This window comes from Calidris pugnax, unplaced genomic scaffold (genome assembly GCF_001431845.1).
Source record: "Calidris pugnax isolate Ruff unplaced genomic scaffold, ASM143184v1 scaffold133, whole genome shotgun sequence".
Lineage (NCBI taxonomy): Eukaryota > Metazoa > Chordata > Aves > Charadriiformes > Scolopacidae > Calidris > Calidris pugnax.
The window spans coordinates 714,090-737,944 of record NW_015090977.1 but is presented as its reverse complement, the minus strand read 5'-3'; the positions used below and the strand labels follow the sequence as shown (position 1 = coordinate 737,944).

The window sequence follows — 23,855 nt, the reverse complement described above, 5'->3', positions numbered from 1 at the left end:
TGTTGGCTGGAGTTAATAGGTGTCATCTGGCTGGGACAAGAGCCTAGGACTGTAATTGTCGTCTTTAGCCTCTGCCACACACTGAGGGAGCACGTGAGTGTGGTGGCCCACCAGGATCTCAAGCCAGGGTGGTAGAGTTGGATGTTCACATATACCAGCTAACAGCCAAAGTGTGCAGCATTGTTCATACATGCTAAATCTTCCATCCCTCCATCTTCCTTGTTATTATTTATCTGTATAGGCTTAATTTAAGCTAGTGTAAGTTCAGTGGTGTGGTAGTCATCTTCCCCCTTTTGTTGCGTGGACAGAATCTTTGCTGGCTTCAGGTATGATTAAGTCATCAGTATGCCTGGGTCAAAATGAAGACCAAAGTAACAATCTATTGTTTACATCAGTCTTGTAGTTGGAGCTGCATGTTTGATGCCCATAGATCCCTTTGGTGTGGAGGCTGATCCTCCTTGGGACAGTCCTATTTCTCCATGCATATGAAGTCCTGAGGCTGATCCCACGTTGGCCACAGGTTTGGAGTGAGCCTGTTGGCTGGCTTAGCAGTGATGCACGCACAGGAATGAGAGAGCTGGGCAGGAAGGGAGCAATTCCTTCAGCAAAACAAGCTTATTGCAGTGCCTGTCAGAGGAGCAAAACTGCCTGGGAGGAGCTGCAGTGGGCATGAGTACAGCTGGAATGATTCTCTGCTGCCAGGCCTCTGGCAGAGCACGTGAGCTTAATAACAGCTTGGGCAGCAGCGCCCGTGTTGAATTAGTCGCGTGTGGCTGAAATCTGCCTGTCACCTCTGGCCTGAAGGGAAAATGGGACCTGCTGTGTTTTGTCAAATCCCTGCCCAGCCGTTTAACTCCCTGCACAGCCTTGTTTTGACTGATACCACCAGGTTCTGCAAAGCACCTTTCTGAATTACCACTTTATATATATTTTTTTTTATATCCATAATTAGCGATGCTATCATCGTAATTAAAATCCTCTTGGAAACGTTCGTGCACATTTACATTTGAATTGACACATCCAAAATTGTAGCGATAATGAAAACAGTTTAAGTAGGGTGGGGGGAGATAGCTTTTTTTAAACCCCATCGAATATGAAAGAGAGTGTCAGCTATCAGGGACCTGTTAAAGTTTTAATTTGCCCTCTCTGCTTCACTTTCCCTTTAATTTCTTCTCCCTCACTAAACGGCATTTTCATGGCTGGCTGCATTTCTTGGTTTATCACAATAAACCATGCAGAGGAAGAAGATTACTGCGCTGGAGGAACGGAGTTGTCTCCTCCCCTTTTGCCCCCAGGGCTTCCCTTTTCACATATACATTCATACCATTTTGAACATTATAAACCAACATAGCCCAGGGTTATTCCTGCCTAGCATGATGATTTCTTGGCAAAATACCATACTGATGGAGGGGAGTGTTTATTTTGGGTGACTCTGGATTGAATCGAAGTGATGTGCACCTGTTTGCAATTCAAAGAACTCATCAATAGCCTGCCATATTATTTTGGGGGGTGGTAGCAAGTGGTTAGACTCAAAATAGTGTCCTCTAGAATAGAGCCACAGGGGGAAAAAAGAGGCCTGATTGAGAGGGGAATGATAAATCGTTGAAGGCTGGCAGCCGTTGCAGCTTGAGAAACGTTGGGGTCAGAGGTGCGATAGATTTTGCTATTCCGGAAACAAAGCTCCGAATAGCAATTTCACTGCCTTTTAATTTTCTTCATCCTCAAGTGCTGAATGTGGGAGTTGACAACAGATTGCTGTAAATAATGTAATTGGAAATCTCTGTGTTATGGAAAAGCAGATGAATGCAAATAACGAAGCTGAAGAGCGCTTGCTCTTTCTCCTTGCCAGTGGTTTGCAGCGTGCCAGAGCCATGGCGGAGAGCTGGGACAAAGTGAGTGTGTGGGCATGTGCTGCGTGAGGGCAATGGCAACGAAGTCCTCCCAGGGTGGTTGCATTTGCAGGTGCCTTTCTCTTCATTAAGCATTGTAGCCCACGAGAACCTGCTCCCCCGCCTTTTGGCCGCTGAGGGATTGAGCCAATGACACCGGTGTCAGCATGGGAAGCTAAAGGTAGCTGTTTTCCTCTTGCACAGCCCAGTCTGGGCTGCTGTGAAGAAAGGGGGCTGCAGAATGAGAACAAGCTACTTCATGGCAAGCAGTAGGTGGTAGATCAAAATATGGCTTTGCAGCAAAGATCCTTTCTAAGCACCTCTGTACAGGGGACTTGCAGCTTGGTGAAGCAAACTCAGGGGGGGACGGGCTGCAACTGTTTTTTATCACACTTCAGCTGTGATCCCATCCATTCATCAGCAAGTCCTAATATTTCCTCTGTTTAGGAGCCTGTTCTAGCGCTTTTATGTTCAGAGAAGGAGAAAGAGGAGGGAGAAGTTTAAGCAGTAATATGTTTCACCAGGACCTAGTGATACTCCTTTAGGTCCCATTTACAAGCTGCATTTGAATGTGCTAGATAGAAATACGCATCTGCTTCTGACTGTTTCAGCCTGTAGCTGTAATGATGTCTTGATGCAACTTTAATAGGAATATTATCAAGGTTATAAAAGGTATTGAGCTGTCTGGACTTGTCACGGACGTGGCCATTAAATTGGTTTGAAGTAATGAAAAAAAAGGAGTCTGTTACTAAAGCAGCTCTTCTCCCTTGTGTCCTCCCCAGCTTTGCTTTAGGGTAGTTTAGGTCTCAGGGGAGGCAGAAGGACAGGAGCCTGAAGGAAGTCAACATTTAGCACGGATTTTGGGTTGGCTGGTCCAGCTTGAGTGCAGCAGGCCAGATGCTGTGGCTGCTGTGTCCTGAGCTACACGTTGGGCTACCCTGTCCTGATCTGGGAATTCAGGTACAGATCTTTACTCCCATTTGTCAAGCACTCAGAGCAAGAGATGATCAATGTTACTCAGAATTGGGTTGTTGCAAGAGACTGGCAGTGGCTGGCTGTCCCTCTTACTGATGAAATTCTAGCTCCACCCAAACTCAGGCTACCGTGGGCTCAGGATTTCACCTTATGTGCCACCAGGACTGGTGGGAGCAAAACTCTCTTCTCCTTGGAAAGAGTGGACTCATGCTAATAAACAGGAGTTTTATTCTTGAATCACTGTTATAGATTTATTAATTTAAAATCAAACAAGAACTTTGCTGTCGGGCCACTCTTGCAATCAATGAAACTACCATCAATATCAGTCAGTGTCATCGATTTGTTTTGATGCATGGACACTAAAACTAACCTGTGTGCAGAACAGGACGTGAGCTGCAGCTGTTTCAGATGGGGCACGCCGCTAACCTGGGGGGAGCAGGGGAACTGAGTTAATACAGGGGAGAGCATCTTGTTGCAGCTATTTTAGAGCTGATCTCAAAACAATTTCAGTGCTCCTGTAATGAGACCAAACTCTATTAGAAGCACCAATTTAAAGTGAATATATATGCATAGAATCAATTTTATACTAGTATTACTGCATCAGAGCTGGGTGTATGTATCACAGCATTAACTCTTTCTATAACTGGACTCCTCTGTGGGGTAGTGAGAAACCTGGGGGTGACCAGCCTTTTCTTACAGCAATCCTTGCTGTGTCTGATTGGTTTTATGGTGTGCCTAAATTGTAGTTCGCCTGAAGATAATAGGTCTCTTCAGTGCTTCAAATTAAATTACAGATGTTGCAAGGTCTGTTCAGAGAACGACTGTAAGAAAGGCTTGCTTCCTCCTCAGCAGTTTGTACAGGAAAACTATGCATGCCCCAGCTACCTGGTGTGCAGCAGGGGATGGACAATCTGCCCTCCTCAAGACATGGCACTGATCAGGGTGCAAATCCCACAGCTGCAGCTGTCCTGCTGTGTCCTGCATGTGCAGCTGTGCCCGAGGCCTCCTGCCTTCCTGAGACAAGGGTGTCCAGGGCTTGCCCAACAAGCAGCTTCTGCGTCCTGTATGTTTACCTGAGTTGCAGTGGGCTAAGCTCCATGTTGAGATGTCTGTCCCAGATTTCAAAAACGTGTTGCATTCCCTGATTCTTCTATTCCTGATTTTGCCGGGATAGCAGAACAGGGTCTCTGTGCTGTTGTACAAGCTGTACCAAAGCTGTGTGGTCCCTACGTGCTAGCAGAGAGGATGGAAGGAGCTGTGTCAGCTTGTGCCTCAACTGGCTGGGTCACTGTTTTGGCTGTTCGCATACTGCAGAAGGAGCTGGTAAAGTGTCCTGCCTGCCAAGGCCCGCTCTTTAGAAGAAGAACTTGCAGTCTTCTCTTCTTTGGGGAATTGGCTTCCCAACTTTATGCTTGGATGGCAGACTCAGCATCCTGCTTGCTGTTACCCAGCAGGAAAATGTTGGTGTGATTGCGGTGTGCTTTCACGTCCTGGTTTCTAGATCCTGCTGTGGTGCACATGAGCATCTCTCTTGCACTCTTACAGTAACTGACGTGTGCTGGGCCACAGCGATGCTCTGCTTTCTTCTGCTGGATGCTCTTCTTTTAAAAAGCATACTCCCAGATTGTTCAGATCACTTTCACTTGGCTTTCAAGACCCCAGACAGAGATATTTTAGCTGTCTGTTGATGGCCCTAGACTAGGAACTGGGCAACCTGCTGAGCAATCTCCTCCCCTTGGTGAAATGGTGATGGTGGTGTTCTGCTTTTTGTGCCTGCATGAGAAGAACTTCTCATGAGTGCCAGGTGTTGTCACTGCCCTCAGCTTTGATTAAACCCTAAATGCAAATTGTGAACTTATTGCTGTAATTGTCTGCATTTGCACCCATTGCCATCATGAAGATACTATACACAAAATGCTTTGGGAAATTGGAGTAGAAACGCTGATGATCTCCTTCACTCTGAACAGAACTGCAAGGTTTCTACCCTCCTGTATGAAATAGAAAATGGTATTTTTACTATATTAACTTATTTTTGCCCTGGCTGTCTCATTAGCTCATTATTAGACTGCTGGAAGGCACAAAAGAATTAAGTTTTTAGAAGCCATTCCTCCTTGTCTGAGCTGCCATCCTTTTCTCTTCCTCTGGCTCACAGTAGGCTTTATATTAAATATACTTAATAGATCTCCTTCATCATAAGCTGCATTAAAACTAAATTGGAGAGTAGAGGGCGTTCTTACAGGAGATATTACAGTTTAGTGCTCACAGTCTGTTTCCTGCTGTAGGTTCAGGTTGTTTGAGTGGTGTTCTTGTTCTGGGGTTTTCAAGCACACTTGTTAAATGATCTGGCTTAGCCTGAATTGCTCGGTGAAATGAACGCCCAGGTTGTGCCTGTACCACAGGAGATGGCATTTCTGCTGTCCTGGCGTTGCCACCTGCATCCCTCATCTGCTGCAGGTCTTTGACTCTCTCAGAAGTGACCCAGGCTGTGGCACCTGGTGCAGGAGGAGAGACTTGTCAAGACTTGCTGCACCTCCAGCCAGTGCAAGACTTGTTTTCCTCTTAAGCAAAGCATGTGCTTGGGGCTGTTGCCACCCATGGCACATGCCTGCTCTCTCCAGGAAGCTTTTCTTTTTGTGCATTCCCAATGGCAAAGCAACAGATGCAGAATCTGAACTGCCTGCTCTGTAGTCCAGATCAGGGAACTTCATCCCAATATCCTTGTAGTAAGCCTGGGAATGTGTGTTTGACTTGAGCACGGCATCAGAGAAACATCTAGTCTTGACCCAGAGAATGTAAAAAGCTCCGTGGTTTGCACGATCACCCTCTGCTCCTCCTTCAGTCTGTGCCTGTTGCTCATTGAAATTTTTAGTGGTGGAAGAAGGACTGAGGTTAAGCTGGGCTGACAATGTGTGGGGAGGAATTTGGGGTGCTGTGGTAGTTGCGGAGTGGAGGGGAACTGTTGGGCTTTGTGAGTTGCAAGGCTTGACCCTCCCCGTGTTTGAGTGAGGTCAAGTTAGCTCAGAGGGAGTGGCTGGGCCAGGCTTGGTGGGCAGCTTGTTTGGTGCTGGCTACACTCTCTTGCTGTAAAAGCCCAGGCTTAAGGTGCTGTGTCTCTGTCTCCAACAGGTTTGGAAGAGGTCTGGTGCATGGTTCTACAAAGGACTGCCCAAGTACATCACACCTTTGAAGAGCAGTAGCAAATCCAGTGAGCTGCACTCGCAGCCTTGGCTAAGTGAGCCAGCCGTGCAGGAGGCAGAGAGCGTCGGGACCAGCCGATCCTTCACCTGGGCCAGGGGAAAAGGTTGGTTGTCTGCTCCATGCCCAGGAAGCAGATGGGGACAAGTACCTGGCTTCTACTGTTTCTGGTAGGATTCAGCCAGTAGGGAACACTCCCTGTCAGAGATATGGGATAGCCCACAAGATGTAGTGTGTTTCCCTTGTGGGCAGCATTGGATTTTTTTTTTGCTATGCTTTTCAGGTTTTGCTGTTATTTAAGTTCACATTGGTGGCCCAGACTAGCCCCAGTCCTTCAGTCTTCCCTTGCTTTCCTCCATTCCCTGTACCCCCTCACTGTTTTCCTGGGACTGCCAAGAGAACAACAAGCTGTGAAACAGACACCTGTCTGCAGTCACAGCTCAAAGAACTCCTTCTCCTGAACTACATAGGATGGTGCCACTGATGGACATCCTTGTGCAGCCAAGGCTGACAAAAGGCTGGTCTTATTCCCTCCCTCCTTGGGGCTGCTTATTCCTTGCTTCTGCGCTTCTGCTGCTCTACAAAGCACAGTTGGGCAGATATCTCAAGTTGCTTTGAGCTGGGTTAGAAATTATGCTGCCAGCATCTCCCTGGGGCCTGGAGCAATTGAGCAGAGATATTCTTCTAGCGGGCAGGAGCAAGCTGATGCTGTGTCCTTTTGTGCCTGACTCCCCTGAGCTGGTGAGATTCACAAAAGGTGAAGCTCCTTCCCCAGGCCTTGGGAAGGGGGCTGAGGTTTGCAGCATGGAGAGCTGAGTTGTTCTTTAAATGTGTCTCAGAGAAGCTGTTGATTAACTTAGCCCTGTGCAGGGCTGGGGCCAGAGCACTGACAAGCCTGAAGATTTATTAGCTTCAGCACTCACATCCCTGTTCTTTGAGGTAGACCTTGATTGAAGTAGACTGTTGTATCACATGTGGCATCTTGGATCACTGCCACGTCAGATCCCATTCACAGCGCTGCCTTGTAGGGCTTTTTTTCCCCCCTCTCTTCCATCTGCCCACCCTGTTGTTGTTCTTATGCCCACTCCAGAGCTAAGCCTAGAGCCACCTGGGGGCAAACAGCTCGGCATTGAGGAGCTGAGCACTCAGGGTCATTAGCACAGCAGTGGATGGATGCTGCAGAATTAAAGCTGCTGCCAGTCTGCTTTGATTTCTGTTAATTTCTTTCTGGTGTGGATTAGCAGAACTGTCTGGCCTCCCTCCCCTTCTGTCTTTTGCTATTAGATCCCCTCAATTGGAGAAGACCTCTTCAGCGAACCAGCAGCATACACTCTTCCTCATCAAGATAAATCTTATCAGTAGTGGAGGGCGAAATAACCTTTTAATAAAGAGGACTCGGGAGAGTTGGGTTTGCAAACCTTCTCTTCAGGCCCCAGCTAGGAAAGCACTCCCAGCCCTACTGTAACTTTTGTAATTAAAGACAAATTAGATCAACAATAGATGGTTGTGCTTCCCTCCAGGAGATGCTTGGAAGGACTTGTCTTGGCAAATGAACTGATTGATGAGGTATTTTCTGTTCACACGATGCAGAAAACATTACAAGTCAAATGTAGCAGTCCCAGACCTGGCCAGCTTTTTAGCTCGGCTTTTTCGGTGAGCTTTGTTTTGGGAGAAAGCCTCCCCCTAAATACCGTCAGGAGCAGCAAAGGAGCAGGTGGAGGACAGCAAAGTGGCCTTTGGTAGGCTTTGATGTGGGTGGTGAGATGCCTTTCTCCCTCTGCTCTGATTTTTGGCTGGCTGCTATTTTATGGGTTGGATAACATTAATTTATAGTTCTATTTTCTGGTGCTTTCTTTCCTTGTTGCCCTTTTGTATTAGGCTGCCTGTCCTCTGGACAGCTTTCAGTGGCCACTGCGGGCTGTAATTCATCTCTGAAGCTGGGAGCTTGTACATCTTGCCCCTTCATTTAACTCTTTCATCTGCCAGTACTGGGACTTCTGCTTTTTGTCACCCGAAACCTCTGCAATGTGCAGGGCAGCCTGCATCCTTCCCCCGTGGAGATGATGTAGTTGTGATATTGCCAGTGTGAATCCGTGACTGGGCCCGGACTGAGCTTTACAAGGCCATGGCTGACAAGGAGCCTGCCTTACCTCTGCCTGGCTGATAGCATTTGTCAGCTCACAGCTCGTACGCCCTCATCTGAACACGTCCTTTCGGCACTGAGTAAAGCCCTGTTGCTTGTTTGGCAGGATGTTCTCGGGAATGAGGTCTGGCATTTAACGTGCGTGACTCTGACAGGCTGCTCTCGGTGGGGTTTCTGTTATCTTGGCCAGCCCTGTCTAACCCCACCGCTTGCTTCCTGAGGTGCTGAAGGAGCTGTCTCTCAGCTATTAAGGGATCCAAGTCAGGTGGGACCGGTACAGACAGCCATGTCCCAGCACAGCCCCTGGAGAGCCTGGGAGAGAGAAGCCATGGTTGTCCTTTTGGCATCTTCCTTTTGACGCGGGCTGCCTTTCAGCAGGGATGGGACAAACCTCGGGTTCCTTTTTCCCCCTTAAAAGGAAAGGATCAATGCTAGGCCCTGGGTACCGGCTGCTCCTGCTGCAGGAGGGTGGAAAGGCAGCGGGACCAAGGGACCACAGGAACGTGCCTCTTGGAAGAAAAGCCAAACCCACCAGGAAGAAGTTTTATTTTTACACACCCATTATTTCTCTCGTGCTGACTGACACTGGGATTTGCTGTTGCTTTTAGTTTTTCTGTAATAAACAAGCAGTTGCCATGGGAACCCTGCTATTAGTTAAGGCACAAATGTATTGTCACGGGGAGAATAGCAGTAATATTTCTTGTGCTGGGGAGCAGCTCTGCTCCATGTGGTGGAATGTGGGTGGGTTTCTGCACTGGGTCAGGCAGGACGGGGTTGTCAGGGGGTGGAGAGCAATAAGCAGCAGGGCTTTCCTTCTTCCGAACTCTGAGTTCTGCAGGAAAAAATGTAAAGCATCTGGGTGGAAAAAAAAGAAGTGAGATCCCTGAGCTGTTGCACTGTTTGGCATGAGGGCTGCCTGCTGCTCTGCTTGGTCTCCGGTGGTTTCTCCTGTTGCAATGTGTTCTAGTCCTGTTGCCAAGCAATGCGACGTGCTGGGCTCAGCGCTGTCGGAGGCAGAGGAGCAGGGGCTGGGCTGGGGGATGCAGTGGGTTCACCCAGCATCTGTGTGCTGGAGGCCAAATCCCCGAGTGATGGAGCAGATGTTGGGGCACGTCAAGCACTTTGCAGGCCACCGAGGGGGTCATCCAACTTGTCTACAAGTTTGTGCAGCGCTGGAGCTGCGTGTGTGCTGCTTCTGAAAGGGAGTTGCCGCTCATCCTGTGCATCTTGGCTGCGCTGAGCATGTGTGGCTCTTTGGAGCTGTTGCTGCAGGGTACCCGTGAGTCCCCATGTGCTTTTTCTGTATTTTTGGCAGCTGCAAGAAGTGCCAAGCTTTATGTTTGCAGGGACTGAGCTCTGCGCTGCGATGGACAGCGGGAGGGAGCATGGCTGGCTGTTCCCATCGCAGATGTGCTCATGCCCAATGCACACATTTAATATTAGCGTTCAACCCCAGCCAAGTGCACCTTTCTCCTTGGCCTTGGCACTGCCTCCCCGTGTCCTCTGCTGCTGGGTTAAGTGCAGCCCAGCAGCTCTCCACCATTCCCTGTGGCTCTCTGTGCCACGAGGCTCCAATACCTCTGGCTTAGAGGTTGAACCACATGTTGGAGGGATCGTGGACTCTGGCAGCAGCTGCAGGGGTTCAAGCCCTCAATGAGTGACCCGCTCCTTGTGGGAATACTGGTTTTCTTGCGAGTTCTATTTTCACACATTTCTTTCTATGAGCTTTTTTTCAGTCAGCTGGAGATGGAGAGGGATAAATCTGTTACGTTCTCTGAAAGTACAGCTGTCCAACGGCTCTTATTGATATATCAGCAACTGCTGGAACACCAGATTTACGACTTCTGGGCTTTGGAAAGTGCCAGCAGAAGGTCTGGGAGCTTTGGGAGAAAAATTACCTTAAAGGGAAACGTTGGTGCAGTGGGTAAAATACACTCTTATTGGCAGCAGAGGAAATGAGAGCAGACAGGGCTGTTCCTGCAGTGTGAGTGCCTTCATGTCATTAATATTTTCCTCCTCTTGTGCTGGTCCTGTCTGAACTGCTGAGTGGCAGAAGGGAAGGCAGCTAAAGTCACCTCCAGTGATTCTTTCTGGCCTTCTCCAAATAAATCCTGACTTCCAGCATTTTTAAAGGATTCATGGAGGAAGGATGTGTTCTAAAGCAATGGATTTTTTTTAATTCAGGAGGCCAAAAAAAGATGACGGCCAAGTGGGACAGGAGTGCATTTGCCGAGGGAATTGGGCAATGGGATGGTCAGAATGATTCTCAGAGCTGAGATTTGGATTTTGTAGCAAAGAGCCTGGTATGTATGGGTTGTTATTAACAGTATTAATATATATATCCCCACCTCTCCCAGGGAGCTTTGGGAAAATCGTGAAGCTGTCTTTCAGAGAGCAAAGCACAAAGCCAAACCTTTGCTTTGAGGGCTCTTACTGAGAAGTGCAGCCCCTCTGCTGGTAGTGGGGCTTCTTCCCAGCTCAGCTCCGCAGCCCCTTTCCCTGCAGGTGAGAAGTCCCATTTCTGATGGTGCTGGGAGGGGAAGGCTGTGGGTGCAGGAGGAGCCGGTGCCCGGGGAAAGGCTGCGTGGGCAGTGACCAGGGGTCTGGGCAGCCTGCCCCCTGCGCAGCACTTCTCAGCAAGGTGGTGTGCATGGGGAGCTGCCCGCCAGGGCAACTCCAATAACACTTTGCAATAACTCTGGCAGCCAGCTTTAATATCCTCAGAGATGTTAACTCCAGAAAAGCGCTATTTTAGGTATTAATATATTTTTTTTTTAATAAAATATTTTATGTAGTACAGATCGCTGCCTGAATACAGGAACGTCTGCTGAGGTCCTTGGCAGAGACGTTTGACAGCTTGTGCTTGCCTGTGCGAGGGGGGAAATGCCCATCCTCCTGCCCTGCACAGTGTTAAAGGATTTGTAGCTCTGAGAGCTGCATGTAGTGAATTTTAAGGCTGATACAGAGATGAACTGACAGCTCCCTTCGCTACCTACGGTTATCACCTTGTGCCACTGCACCCACATCCCTCCTGTGTCTGGCAACACCATGAGGTTGGGCACTACAAGTAACGCAGCGCAGGGGCCAAGTGGTTTGTTCAGTAGCAGAACGAGGAACTAATTTCTCATGTGAATGTCAGCTTATAAATACATATTGATGAATATAAAGAAATAGTTGGGGCTTCCTTTTTCTACAGTAGAGGCTATAGGTTGCAGTATATTTCCCTCTATTGCAGTATATCCCCTCTATATGGAGTATATTTCTAGTCTATTTCCCACATGAGCCAGTATTGTACTTTTTACCAGGAATTGTGCCCCACTGTTTGAAATGGCTTCTGAGCTGCCAGGAGAGCTGGTATCTGCCTTGGTCAGATGGAGAAATGCTGTAGGCACAATCCCTCAAACAAAAGACAGCTGTTTTCCTGTTACCTTCCTCCTCAGCCCCATCATTTCTGTTCTGAGATCAGGCCATTACAAAAACCCAGGAGTTGAAAAAACACCTTTCTCATTTTATCCAGAGCAGCTGGCAGTTGAGTTATCTTTTACACTGGTACAAGCAGGAGAGGTGTTTGCATAATTGTGTGATACCTGCCAATTTGGGAAGTTGTGTCTGGCAAAATGAGGCTCCTTCAGATCTTGTGCAAACTGTGGAGGGTGAAAAGCAGCAGGATTAGGGCCAGAATTTGGGGGTGGGGGAAAGAAGGGAAAAAAAAAATTGGCCTTGAAATGAGGGAGCAGTCTTCTTGAGGAAGAGGAGTCACCCGTGCCTTTTAAGCCTTGGGGACATAGGAGTAATTTAGTTCTGGGCAGTGTGCTGATAGGGATGAGTGTCTGCTGAATGGACCATGAGCTAGTAAGGCTAGTTCTTCATGTAGTCACTGCAGAGTTTTATAGTAGATATTCTCAGTATTTATGTGGTGTTTTCTTCAGATCCTGGAGCCTCCACAGCCCCTCTTCCCACATTACTCCAGTGTGGGTGCTCTTATTGTGGAGCTGGGACCCTGCAGCTGAGACAGAACTAGTCTTGTACCCAACTCAGCCCTTACTGTGTTACTTCCACATGGGAGACAGCAAACAGCATGAGGAGGGGGCTCACTGTTATGCCAGGATGGGGGTCAGCAGGAGCAGAAGCTAGCTCCCAGACCAGCCACACCGCAGGGCTCTTAGCTTTGGGCAGCAAAGTGCGGTGCAGGGGTGATGTGGTCCTCATGGTCCCAGTGAGGTTTAGGACAAGCACTAGTGGTGTGTGCATCTGCTTCAGGTGCTGGCATCACCGGAGTATGTGCAGTGGAGTTACAAATCATCTGTAAAAAGTAAAAGCATGCCATGTTTGGGAGGAAGAGTGAACAGCTGTGGGGAAACTGCAGGTAGGGCTCCTTTTGGAGAGGGGGAACGTGATCAGCGAGTCAGCATTTGTTCATGTTTTATTTGGATCCATCTGGCACCCTCTTTGGTAAGTGTTATGAACATTGTGAATAACTGTCTCTCTCCTCTCCTCCCCCCCGATCTTTTCTGCAGTGGTTTCTAGTGACAGTGAGAGCGACTCGGAGTTCAGTTCCTCCAGCCTGGATGACAAACCTTTACCTGCGGGGTCGAAAGGCTCACAAGGCAGAAAACACCGAGCAGGACTGGGTGAGGAGTTGCTATTCCTTGTGGCTGGAGGGAGAGAAATGGAAAAGTGCTTGAATGTTTAGCTCTTGGTACTGTGGGTTTTGGCTCAGCTGCTTGCCTGCCCTACGGGGGTGCAGCCCACTGGCTTTAGCTGTGCTGGGTGAGGCTCTGGTCCTTTATCACTGGAATAGTATCAGTGGGTTAGACTGGTGGTGGGGTTACTCTATTGTCTGCAGCCTTTCAGGGTCTGTCCTTGCAGCTGGGAGCTGCTCCTGGCTGCCTGGCAGCATGTCTCCGGCCAGTTCCTCACTCCTGACTTTATAGCACTGGAATTGCTGGTGCCATTTTAGGAGCAGAGCATGGGAACTGGATTTTGGCCCTTCTCCTGGAGGTGCCTGGCTGGGAGCTGGGTGGCTGCTGCTCTCTCAGGACTTAGCCCAGCATCTGCACCCTCTTCTCCCTCCCACAGCAACATCTCTCTGTTGTGTCCCCGCAGCACCCGTCGGGGAACCCAGCCAGGCTGTGGTGCTGGGAAGAGCCCACTCCCCTGCCCTCTCAGGGAGCCACAGCAGCCTGGGCAGTGAGCAGGGGGCTGCCCTCAGCGCCACGGAGAGCTGCCAGAGCGACCAGCCAGCGGACGGGCGCGACAGTGATGTTGGCAGCAGAGTCCCTGGTAAGCTGACCCTCCTCTCTGGGGAGATCCATGCTTTTGGGGCTGACTTCCCTCAAAGCACAGCTTTCTCAGAGGCACACCTGGCAAAGATGTGGCCCGGGATCACCTTTCCCTGCTGCTTTTCTCGTGGCAGATGCTGTCACAGCATTACAACTCACTCCTTCCCTCTTCCCTGCGTGCAGAATCTATTCTGCAACATGAGTAATCGTCTGGGGTGGGAGCTGCCTACACCCGCCTCCAAAAGAAGCCGTAGCCTGGGTCTGTCCCCCTGCAAAGGCCCGGAGCTCCCACCTGCCCTGCAGAGGCAGCAGAACAGACTGAGCTTTTACTGAGGCAAAGCAGAAGTCCAGCAGCTTTATGAGACTGAATAAAAATTTTCCTAATGTTGGATGGCTCTTAAAGCCAGGCATGGCTCTTCCCAGAACTCTGCAGTACAAAAAAAGACACTTTTTTCCCCCTCAACAACCTTGGAACAATTAAGTGACTGCGAGCAGAGGCTGCTATCGCATCTGATCTGGAGCAGCTGAAAGAGATGCAAATGTGTTCTCTCTGCGGTTCCTGCTAATCTATTCAATAACCCCTTAAGTTATCGTTTAGCGCCGCACCCTCCAGAGCGTTCCTGCCGCCCTGTGAACTGCCACTCCTTTTGTTCCTGAGCCTGTTTTGTGCTGTGCATGCTGAGGCGTAAATTGGATTAGAGAGAGCAGGTTTATCCTTTAGTGCAACATAGAGTCATAGTCCCCCTCCCCACGCTTCCTGCTAGAAATAGGCAGCATAAAATTGTTTCTCTGCTCTTCCCTCCCTCCCCAAGTTTCGGAGATTTGCGGTTTTCTTTAATTTTAGTTTTCACAAAGCAAATCAGATGAGTGATACTTCTGCTTTGTCTGTCCTCTCTCTGGATTATAGTGCCGCCCCGGGACTGGGTTTATTTTAAGCCCCTGTTGGCTGTGGCATTAGAGACGGCTGATTCCCATTGTGTGTTGGCTCCGCAGTCCTTGGGAGTGGATCAGCAGGTTGTTCTGTGGGGCTGAAGCAGGAGGTGGTGGTGGTGGGTAGTGGCTGTGACCCCTTTGGGTGCTTTTCCTGCTGGTGCTACGTGGCTGTGCTGAAGTCTGGATGGATGCACACCTGGACCCTGTGTTTGTACAGCGCTTAGCACTTTGGAGCTTTCCTGCCCACTGTTCAAACTAACTGCTGCAAGGCTACGGCAGTGCAAACAATATGTCACAGGCAGAAAATGCCTTTTTCCTCACAAAAACCTCATATGCAAATCTTGGCACAAGAGGTCAGCGCTTTCCAGGGGGATCTCTCCTTGCGAGGCGAGGGAGAGCTAAAAATGACAGGCAGCATGGACAATATTTTAAAAATGTAAACTGTAGCAATCTCATGAGCCCAGTTAAAATAGTCCCTGAGACGTAGAGAGGATTCTGCTGAGGAAAAGGTTAAGCCGGGTTGGCTGACTAGAGAATATCTGTAAAGATCTTTATTATATCTGGGGTCATTTATTTCCCAGTCTTCCTGCAGAAGTGGCTGCTTTCTTCAGACGTGGTGCTTGTGGCAACGATTGCCTTGGGAGGAGGGTTCTGTGGCCCCCAGCGCTGGGGGAGGGAGGCAGAGAGAGGGCAGCAAGTATTTCTGCTCATGTACTGGGGGGGAATGAAGCTGGTGGTGGTTGCAGTTGGCAGGTACTGGCTTGGGAACTGGTGCAGAGTGGTAGCAAGTGGTGTTCTCCATGTTGTGTCACATGAGGGAACCAGCCACCAGCTGAGCATCCTCCTGGGCCAGGGAGCAGCTACAGGCTCAACAGGGAGTTAGGTGGCACTACAGCTATGGCTCTGTGCCCACAGGAGGTGCTTTGCCAGCAGCCTGGCAAGAGAAGAGCAGAACCAGCACTGTAGTCCCTGGGGAAGTGACCTGCTCTGACGAGGGGTCCACGTGCTCTGGGATGCTGAAGGGTCTCGGGTGTGCAAATGCTGGGAGCCTCCAGGCAGAGTGGCATCTCCTCCATCTTTAGATCAGAGCTTAGTCTTTCTGTGAGGGGCTTTTCGTGATGGGTCCCTCTGGATGCCACTGTTGGCCAAAAACCAGAACCTGCTTTTGCTGTTCACCTCTTCAAAGAGTGGTGGAGGTGATGGGTGCTGTATGTCAAGACTGGGAAAACTCTTCACTGCATCTCCCTGCCTGTGGGACAGTCCCTGGGCTCAGCTCTGACCCTAAAGCAGAGCAAGGGGCAAAGATCCTTGCTCATTTAAATTGCAGATTCCCCTCTTCAAAGAGTGGTGGAGGTGATGGGTGCTGTATGTCAAGACTGGGAAAACTCTTCACTGCATCTCCCTGCCTGTGGGACAGTCCCTGGGCTCAGCTCTGACCCTAAAGCAGAGCAAGGGGCAAAGATCCTTGCTCATTTAAATTGCAGATTTAAAGGAAGATTTAAAGCTGCAGAATTAAAGGAAGTTTTTGCTGTAGCTTTTCTGAAAGGGTGTGCAACTTCGTAACGCTGTGTTGGGAGCAATTTTTGCTTCATATTAGCACCTCAGGTGTTGTTCTATCGGTGACTTTCTTTTTGCTTCTTTTTCTCACCTCTGCTCTAATTCCAGTCTCAAGTGCGACTTTGCAGAACACTTTAGCATTCTTAAATCCCAGGCCACAGCCAGAACGGGGCATTAGGGGGTGGTACTGCAAATGCAGCTGTGCTCATAGTCCTTAGCTCTTTAAGCCTGAAGGCCAAGACAACAGCATGGTCGTGCAGCCAAGGGAAAACAAGGACCTATTAAAAAAAAGTTTGCAGGTTTCCAGTGTGTTGCTCCAGCTCTAGCTGGGGTTTGGTGAGGCAGATAATGAAGCCTGGGGTTTGTCATAAAATGACTCATTGTCAGAGCTGCATTGGGATTTAGGCAACCTCAGCCCATGAGCCAAAGTTGCGGAAGAGAGTGGTGAGTTGAGAGGCTGCCAATTTTATTTTTTTTTTATACCACCTGCTTTCAAACCCTTTCAAAAGTACCGTTTTCTGAGGGTCTGGTGTTTCTTCTTCTTCTGAAGCTCCGGTTCCTGGAGGTGCCCGTTCTGACATGATAGCTGTTAAGAGGAAGGTCATGTGCTGGTTTTCCTGGAGAATGTTTTATCCTAAAGAGAATGAAATTTTCACACAGGAAAGAAGCCCAGTCTTTCTTTTTCCACTTACTTGCCCCCAGCTAGGGAGGTGACTCACCTTGTTCTGGCTGTACAGCTGGTATGTTAAGAGATGTCTCAGTTAAAAAAGACCAAAATCCTCACTATTGTTAATTACAACATTTTTATTAAAGGGAATATTAAACAGAACTAAACAAAGAAATCATCAATATATTACAGTGGTTTTCATTAGCCTGTGGAGAGCTTTTAACGGAGATAATGTCTTTGAGCTTGGACCTGGCTACTGCAGGGGGTAAATTAAGACTCCTCAGATCAGTAGCAAGTTGTACTTTGATGGGCCCAAGTTAATGGGGTCCTCAGTGTCTTCTGAGGACCTTGTGTAAGGAATGGGTCAATCCTGTTTGATATTCTGTGGGTCACCTGAACAAATTGCTGGTAGGGAGCAGTGAGTGAGTTTGGCATGGGCTGTGGGGCTGGAGAAGACTCTGATTTGTGCTTAAAAGAGGAGGTTTGAGAAACAGCCACAAGATAAGCTGATGAAGGAGTAGCATACGTCTGAGTGCAAATCACAGTCTCCCCATCTCTGCTTGTTTGCCAATGTGTTGTCTAAATCATTAATACTTAAAGAGCGCTACAGCAGCTGGCAGTTAAACAGAGCCACGTTAAACACTGGTGTTGCTGAGTCTAGGAGCTGAGGCAATGATGGCAGCGCCTGGTGGGGTATAAGAAACGTTGTGGCTTGCAATCACAGGTTGAGACTGGCTGGAAGGACCTCCAGAGGTCAGCAGGTCCAACCTGAGCCCTTCTCCCGGGGGGCTGAAGTTGTAGCTTCTGGATGCCTCTCTTTGCTTGCTTTGTAGCTGTTGTGCTGGGAGAGGATGAACAGGGCTGAGAAATGGGCCTGGAGCTGAGAGAGATGGGCAGGAAATGCTGCTTCCAGCTCTCCTAATTTGGGGAGATTTATGCCCTGTCTTTCAGGAATTGACTGGATTTAGAAATGAGGTGGTGTCGCGCTCTCCGTGGCTCAGTGCCTGCCTGGCTGGGGTAGACATCAACTTTTGCTCATAAATATGCAGGTTGTTAATACATGAGACAGGCAGAGCCATTCTGCATTATTTTTGTGGCAGAATATTCTCAGGCCATCTTTGAAGTTAAAGCATTAACATCTTTTTTTTTCCCTTTCCTTCTGTCTCTCAGATGTCTCTTTTGTCCCCTCAGGGACAATGAGAAGGTAACATTTTGCTTCAGTGGGTCTAACTACTGCATTCCATGTAGGAAAAAAAATTGTCCTAACAGTAATTAGCCTCTGAATGGGATAATAATTTCTTTAATGACTTTCTTCATGGCAGTCTTTGGGGAGGTGACTTTTGTTTTCCTGCGCTTGGTGAGAAAGTTGCTTAAATGTTTTCTGACTGCTTGTTTCCCTTGTCTGTGTGAGCTACAGCCAATCCAGTGTAGTCTTCCAGGATTGGCGTTGCAGTGGGGCAGAATAGGTGGGCAACAACACGAGGGAGCCGTGCTTGCAACCCCTGCTCTTCCTTCCTCTGCATTTGGTCTCTGCCTGCACTGAGGGCACAGGATAGGGAGGAAGGGGGAGGTCAGATGTGGAGGAGAGACCCTCACCTACACCCAGCCTCTCCCCTCCAAGCCTCTGCCCCCTGCACTGGCTACTTTCCCCCCTTTACTTAAGGCTTGCCACCACTGTGATGGGATTGAGTTTTCCTCCTTCCAAGGAGGACAAGTTGTCCGTCTTCCACAAAGTGAAAAAATTGAATTGTGCCTTCATGGCTGAGAAGCTTTGAGCCGTCTCTGTCTCCTCGTGTTGGTACTGCAGAGCACTGAATGGTCCTGCTGTATTTATAAATAAAACATGTCTTTGGGTACTGACAGCATTAGGAAATGATTCAAGATTTGCATTCTATATACAATGCATTTGTAAATAAGAACCTTAGAAGAAGCATATGCCCCTTCCATATTTTAAGAAATTAAAATATTTTCGTCCTCAAGTGATAGAACCAAAACATTTTCGGCTCTTTTGAGTCTGTCTTGAAGTTAAGTGAATAAAGGCTCGAGTACCTAAAGAATAAATTACTTTCACTATTTCTGTAATTCTTTATGGAATTTTAAATTGAAGACTTTTCCCTTGAAAATAGAGGAATGACAAAGACTCATTCTCTTTCCTCTTTCACTCAATATATCTGGAAACAAGTCTGCTGCTGAAGATGAAACTCCTATTTTTGTGCCTTCTTTCACATTGCAGAGGTCTGTGCTGTGGTCTTTGATCAAACAGCCTGTCTGGCCTCCTGCCCCCCCGTCCTTAGACTTATTCTCTGCCCTTTGCAGTACGTTTACTCCTTCCAACTTTCTATTCAGCATTTTACACAGAGCACTGAGGGCAATAGTTGATGTAATCTTTCAAAACAAAGCATAAAGGAAAGAGTATGGGAAGTCAGTAATAGAGAAGTTAAAAGTCTGGATTTTGGAGTCTTTGTAAACACAGTGAGAGGTTTTATGGCTTGGGAGGCTATCTTTCAACTGGGATGTCGGTCAGTAGCTGGTAGGAGGAATTTGTGGGACTCCTTGTGCCTTGAATGGCAGTGACTGGAAACATCCCCTGCTCTTTCTCCAGGAGTAGACATGATTTGTGCCCCCTTAAGTTCAGAGAAGAGGGAAATAAGTTAGCATTGACCTGTCACTGCCTTAGAGCTGTCCACATTGCCAGCCCTGCATTTCACCCCATGTGCTGGAACCAGTGTGCCCCAGCAGACTCTGAGTTTTGCCAGGGGATGCTGAAGTGATTAGCTCGGATTCGTGTAGCTGACATGAGCCAGAGTGCCTTCTGCAGCAGAGCATTGTTGTCCTGTGCCCATCCCCAGTCCTGGGCAAGGGCTAAGTTCTGCCATGGCTTCTGTCCACAGCCCAGGCACACGGAGGGCAGGAGGGTCACTCAGAGGACCTGCTCTGTGGCATGTGGATGTTGTCACCTGATCTGGAAACCCCTGAGAGTTGAAGCTTGGCTTTTTGTCTGACTTGGCTCTTTGAGGGAAGCATTGTACCAGAGGACCAGTTCTAGCAGTACAGCTCCTTCTTTCTCTGTTTCTTTCCCCTGTCTTTTCTTTCTTTAATAAAGTTTAATGAGCCCTGACTGCTGGCAGAGTGTGGAGTAATGATGCACAGACGTTCTCTTCATTATTATTTTTAGGAACCTCTTAAAATGGCACTGAGCATGTAAAAGCGATGTAAAATAACTTTGTCAAGTCTCTCCCCTTCACTCCTTTCCAAACAAAACTTTTGTCTTTATATATTTTGAAGGCAAACGGCGCATCCACACCAGAACGCGATGCTGATGGAGGTGAAGATGGAGCTCCTTTGCCTGGATCCGACTCTTGCCCCTTGCCCACTCCTCTAGACCTCACTCCAGACGACAGTTGCTGCCACTGGTGACTTTATGATGCCAGCTCTTGCATTAGCAACACAATGGCACCTGGGAAAGCACCTGCCTGTCCTCCCTGCCTCACTGACCTGGTTTATGGTTTGGTCTGGTTTCCCCTTCTGCTGACTGACACACACTTTGGGGTGCTGCTCGGAGAGGGGTGCCGTGCTGTGTGGTGCTGCCATGGTGTCCAGACACATGTTTGTTGAACGGGGCACACAAAATGCTCACTGGAGCTGAAGAAATGTGTGCCACCTGCCGTTCCTGGCCTGCCAAGCCCTGCCTTGGGTTCAGTTCCTTGCTTTGCAGTCTTTAGGAAAAAGGGAAGTTCACCCCTATGTCCCTGAAATGGGGTGTGAGGAGACTGCAGCCCAGGGGTGGATTTCCCTCTCTGAACCCCAAGGGTGAGACTGGGGCTTCCATTTGCTCTTGACTCCTGTGGGCCCAGGGTGTCACCCCTTGTATTTCTTGTCATCGTTGTTGTGGTTTGAGTTGGTATAAGTTTGGTGGGGGCATCCTGGTGAAGTTGTGCTCCTGTTCACTTCCACTGAGATCTCCCTGTGATAGAGCTGTCTGCTCTGGGAAACTCTTTAGTTAATTAAGAAACACTCAAAGATTTGCTCTGAATTTTTCAGTCCTCCTGGCCATGCACTGGCCTGTGTGTCCTGTGGTGAGGGTGTTACTTTGGCAGTGGGGCCACGGGTAGTGTGTGTGTGCTGCAGCTCCTGGTGGGAGAACACCCACCACCCCATGGCCCAGATGGCTGCCTTTGCATACCCAAATTGGATAAAAACTTTCATACTACTTTTTCTTGTTAAGCTCTGTCGATTCTCCTTCTACATGCATGCCTTGTCAGCTCTTGCATGAGCAGGGGCCTTTCTTTTGTGTTTTATGTTTTTCCTCCAAGTCTTGAGCATCTGGCTGATAGGGATGGTGTCATCATGAGTCAGGCTGTAGAAAGCTGAGTGCCCTGCTCCTGCTTATTCTCTGGGATGGCAATTTCCCTCCAAGGCCTGACAGATGAGAAAAATCAAATTACCTGACATCTCCAGAGCAATTAAGTCTTTGAAGGCCTGAACAAAACCCACAGTAGGCAAGTAGGAGTCCGTGGATTTTTATTAAATGCTTTGGATCTGACCCTTCTTTTGCTGAAGGAACAAAGTATTCCAAAAGCTCCTTCTGAAATAATGGATTTAAAGGCAATTTGTGCCTGTTAATATTAGCCTTTTCCCTTGGTTATTACTCTTTCGTTCTGTTCTCCTTTGCTGCTGGGCGCTTTGTGCGCATGTAGTATATGTTTTTACAAATGGCTGCAGTATGAAGATAAATGAGATTGGGTGCTGGAACACTCTAACAGGAGATCGGAAATCAATCCTTGACTTTCTTTCTAAATGAACATGGTCCAACAGAGGCCTGTTCCCTTACTGCTGTTCCAGCTAATGTGCTGTGGCAAGTTTCTGGGAAAGTCCTTCCAGCTCCTCCTCCGTGATCTGTTTCTGCCCTTTTAAAAATGACAACAAAACCTTTGGATGATGTGGGCTCTTTGAGATGGCATAAAGAGAAACCACTGAACGTGGGCTTCAGAACATCGGCCTTGAAGAGAGCAAGGGATGAGGTTGTTCTCTGCTGAGGGATGCTTTACGTCATGATCTGTGCTGTTTGAGCCTGGCCATTGAGACTTGACCACCTGCATCTCTCAAAGCAATAATGCCAAAATTATTAGCTTTTTCTGAAAAAGTAAATCCGAAAGTCAGCTTTTGCCAAAACGCTAGTATGACTTCAGAGCTGAAGTCATGCTGTTTCTTCTGAGGGACTGTAGGGTCTTCAATTTCAGAAGTGTTCTGCCACCAAAAAAAGTCCTGTTTTGCCTTGGAGCTTTTGACAGTCCTTCTGAGGCTGTCTTGCTCGTGCTCTCATTACCAGAGTGCCTCAGACCGCTTGGTCTGCCAGCCTAAGTTAATTCTACAGAAGAAGGAGAAGGAAAAAGACACTTAAAAATTGACTCAATTTTCTTTAAACCCATTACTTTCTCATCAAAAACTCTACACTGAGCTGGAAAAAGTTTTTAAAATCAGGCACAACATTTCTAACTCTTCTTGTGTTTCTTGTGCTTCATTCCTGGGCGATGGAGGCAGGTCAGTCATGTTTTCACCCCAACCCTCTCTTCTTAGGGCCATTTACCACACTGTGTGTTGCCAGCTCTGCACAGGAACCTGGTAGTCCTTGCTGGCTTACTGTGCTGCTTTGAGGCATGGGTTTGATTTTTAACTGAAGCTAGGTTTTATAAAACGCTCTCAGAGTTTTGGGACTGTTCTTCTACCAGTGAGACTGGAAACTTTTCTGTCTTACCTCTGTATTTACCTCCATGGAGTAATTCCACCTGAGTTTGCGCCAGAACCATTGTCATCTATGGAAAGACCCCGCTTGAGTTGAGGGAAGGATCGAGCCCAGGAGAATGTGATCTCCCACATATGAATGTGATACAGGAACATCTGCAGCTCTGTGCTCATATTTTCTGTTAAAGACCGCTTTTCTCTTTGTTACATCTCTCTTGGTTGTGTTTTGTAGCTTTGGTTGGAATATTAGCTGAAACCTGTAGCAAGTTGACTGCCTTTTTCGTTGGCTTAAGGTGGGCAGGAAGGGCTCAGTGAATAGTGCTCAGTCTGCTCTGGTTGTTTGTGTTTCTTTTATTATTTTGTTATTCTCGTCTCCATCCCTTACAACTTTTATGTAGTGTTTTACTACTGGAAACAATAAAGCTTTGGCTCGATAACAAATACTTGGCTTTCTTGAAACAGTAAAAAGTTGTTTTCCATTCCCAGGTTGCAGTTACTCTCCAAACCCTTGGGCTGGCTCCAGCGAGGAAGGAAAATAATCCAGGCAGTGGAATGGTGATTCACACGGCTGGAGCGTAATTGAATTCTGCACTTGGAACTTGTCTTTTGTCGTGCCCTTCTTTGGTACCTCGCGCTGGCGATGGCAGGGGGCACAGGTCTGCTCCTCAGCCCCTCTGTGGAAGGTTTTCCATGTTGTAACCACTAAGCATAAAGCAGCACTGCTTGTCATTCTGTCAAGTGCTGTCCCCACGGCTTCCCAAGGCTTGTCACTCGCTCTGGTTTGACAATTGGGGTCTGTTTGGTTTTGCCTGCAGAGAAGCGTCTCCGCATTGTTCCCCGAGCGTGTGCAGCCCTGACTGCTCTGCCTTCCCTTCCACTCGGCATTCAGCTTCAAGGTTTCAAATGGCTTTTTAATCTGTTTTTGCTTTTCCCATTTTAAAAGCGCCTTGATAATTGCTGTTGGGATTGTTTTGCTGGGGAGCTGCCATTAGTCCAAGGATGGAGCGTGTCAAGGACTAACCACCTCTTACGTTGTTCCTTCCCCCCTGTGCTTGCCATGACAACAACCAATATATGGGAAAGTCAACTGCGGGATCTCTGAATCAGAAACAGTGGCCATGAATTGCCAAGTTTCCATGTTTGCTTTATGCAGTTATGGTTTGAGGGGAAAGCGGATGCTTTCCCTGTGGGAACCGTGCGTCGTAGTTCAACGTAGCTGAAGCAAATGGGCTACCAGCTGGTGTTTAGACAACAGGGAAGGCCCTGGACTATCAGCTGGAGTGCTTGGACAGTGACACAGAATGGCAGATAATCTCTGCAGATGGCTGAAGTTCATTGGTAAAATAAAACTTAGCAGCAGTTTGCTCTTCTCTCCTCCTCCCCATCCCCCCCAGAAGAGGTTTTCTTTCAGGGGAGAGGGCTGGTGGCAGTGATGTCTCATCAGCCTACCTCTCCCATTTCTTTCTGTCACG

General features: G+C 48.2%; 1 protein-coding gene across 1 annotated transcript in view; it reads left to right on the top strand.

Annotated features, from left to right (window-relative positions):
* The window catches only part of RPH3AL (rabphilin 3A-like (without C2 domains)), a 43,374-nt gene extending 20,550 nt beyond the window's left edge, over positions 1-22,824 (top strand). Inside the window, exons 7-10 of the mRNA XM_014953170.1 lie at positions 5,991-6,165; positions 12,720-12,833; positions 13,309-13,485; positions 19,927-22,824. Of these exons, the coding sequence (XP_014808656.1) occupies positions 5,991-6,165; positions 12,720-12,833; positions 13,309-13,485; positions 19,927-19,961 (501 nt within the window). The 3' untranslated portion in view covers positions 19,962-22,824. The remainder of the gene's footprint in view (positions 1-5,990; positions 6,166-12,719; positions 12,834-13,308; positions 13,486-19,926) is intronic.
* The last annotated feature ends 1,031 nt before the right edge of the window (positions 22,825-23,855 follow it).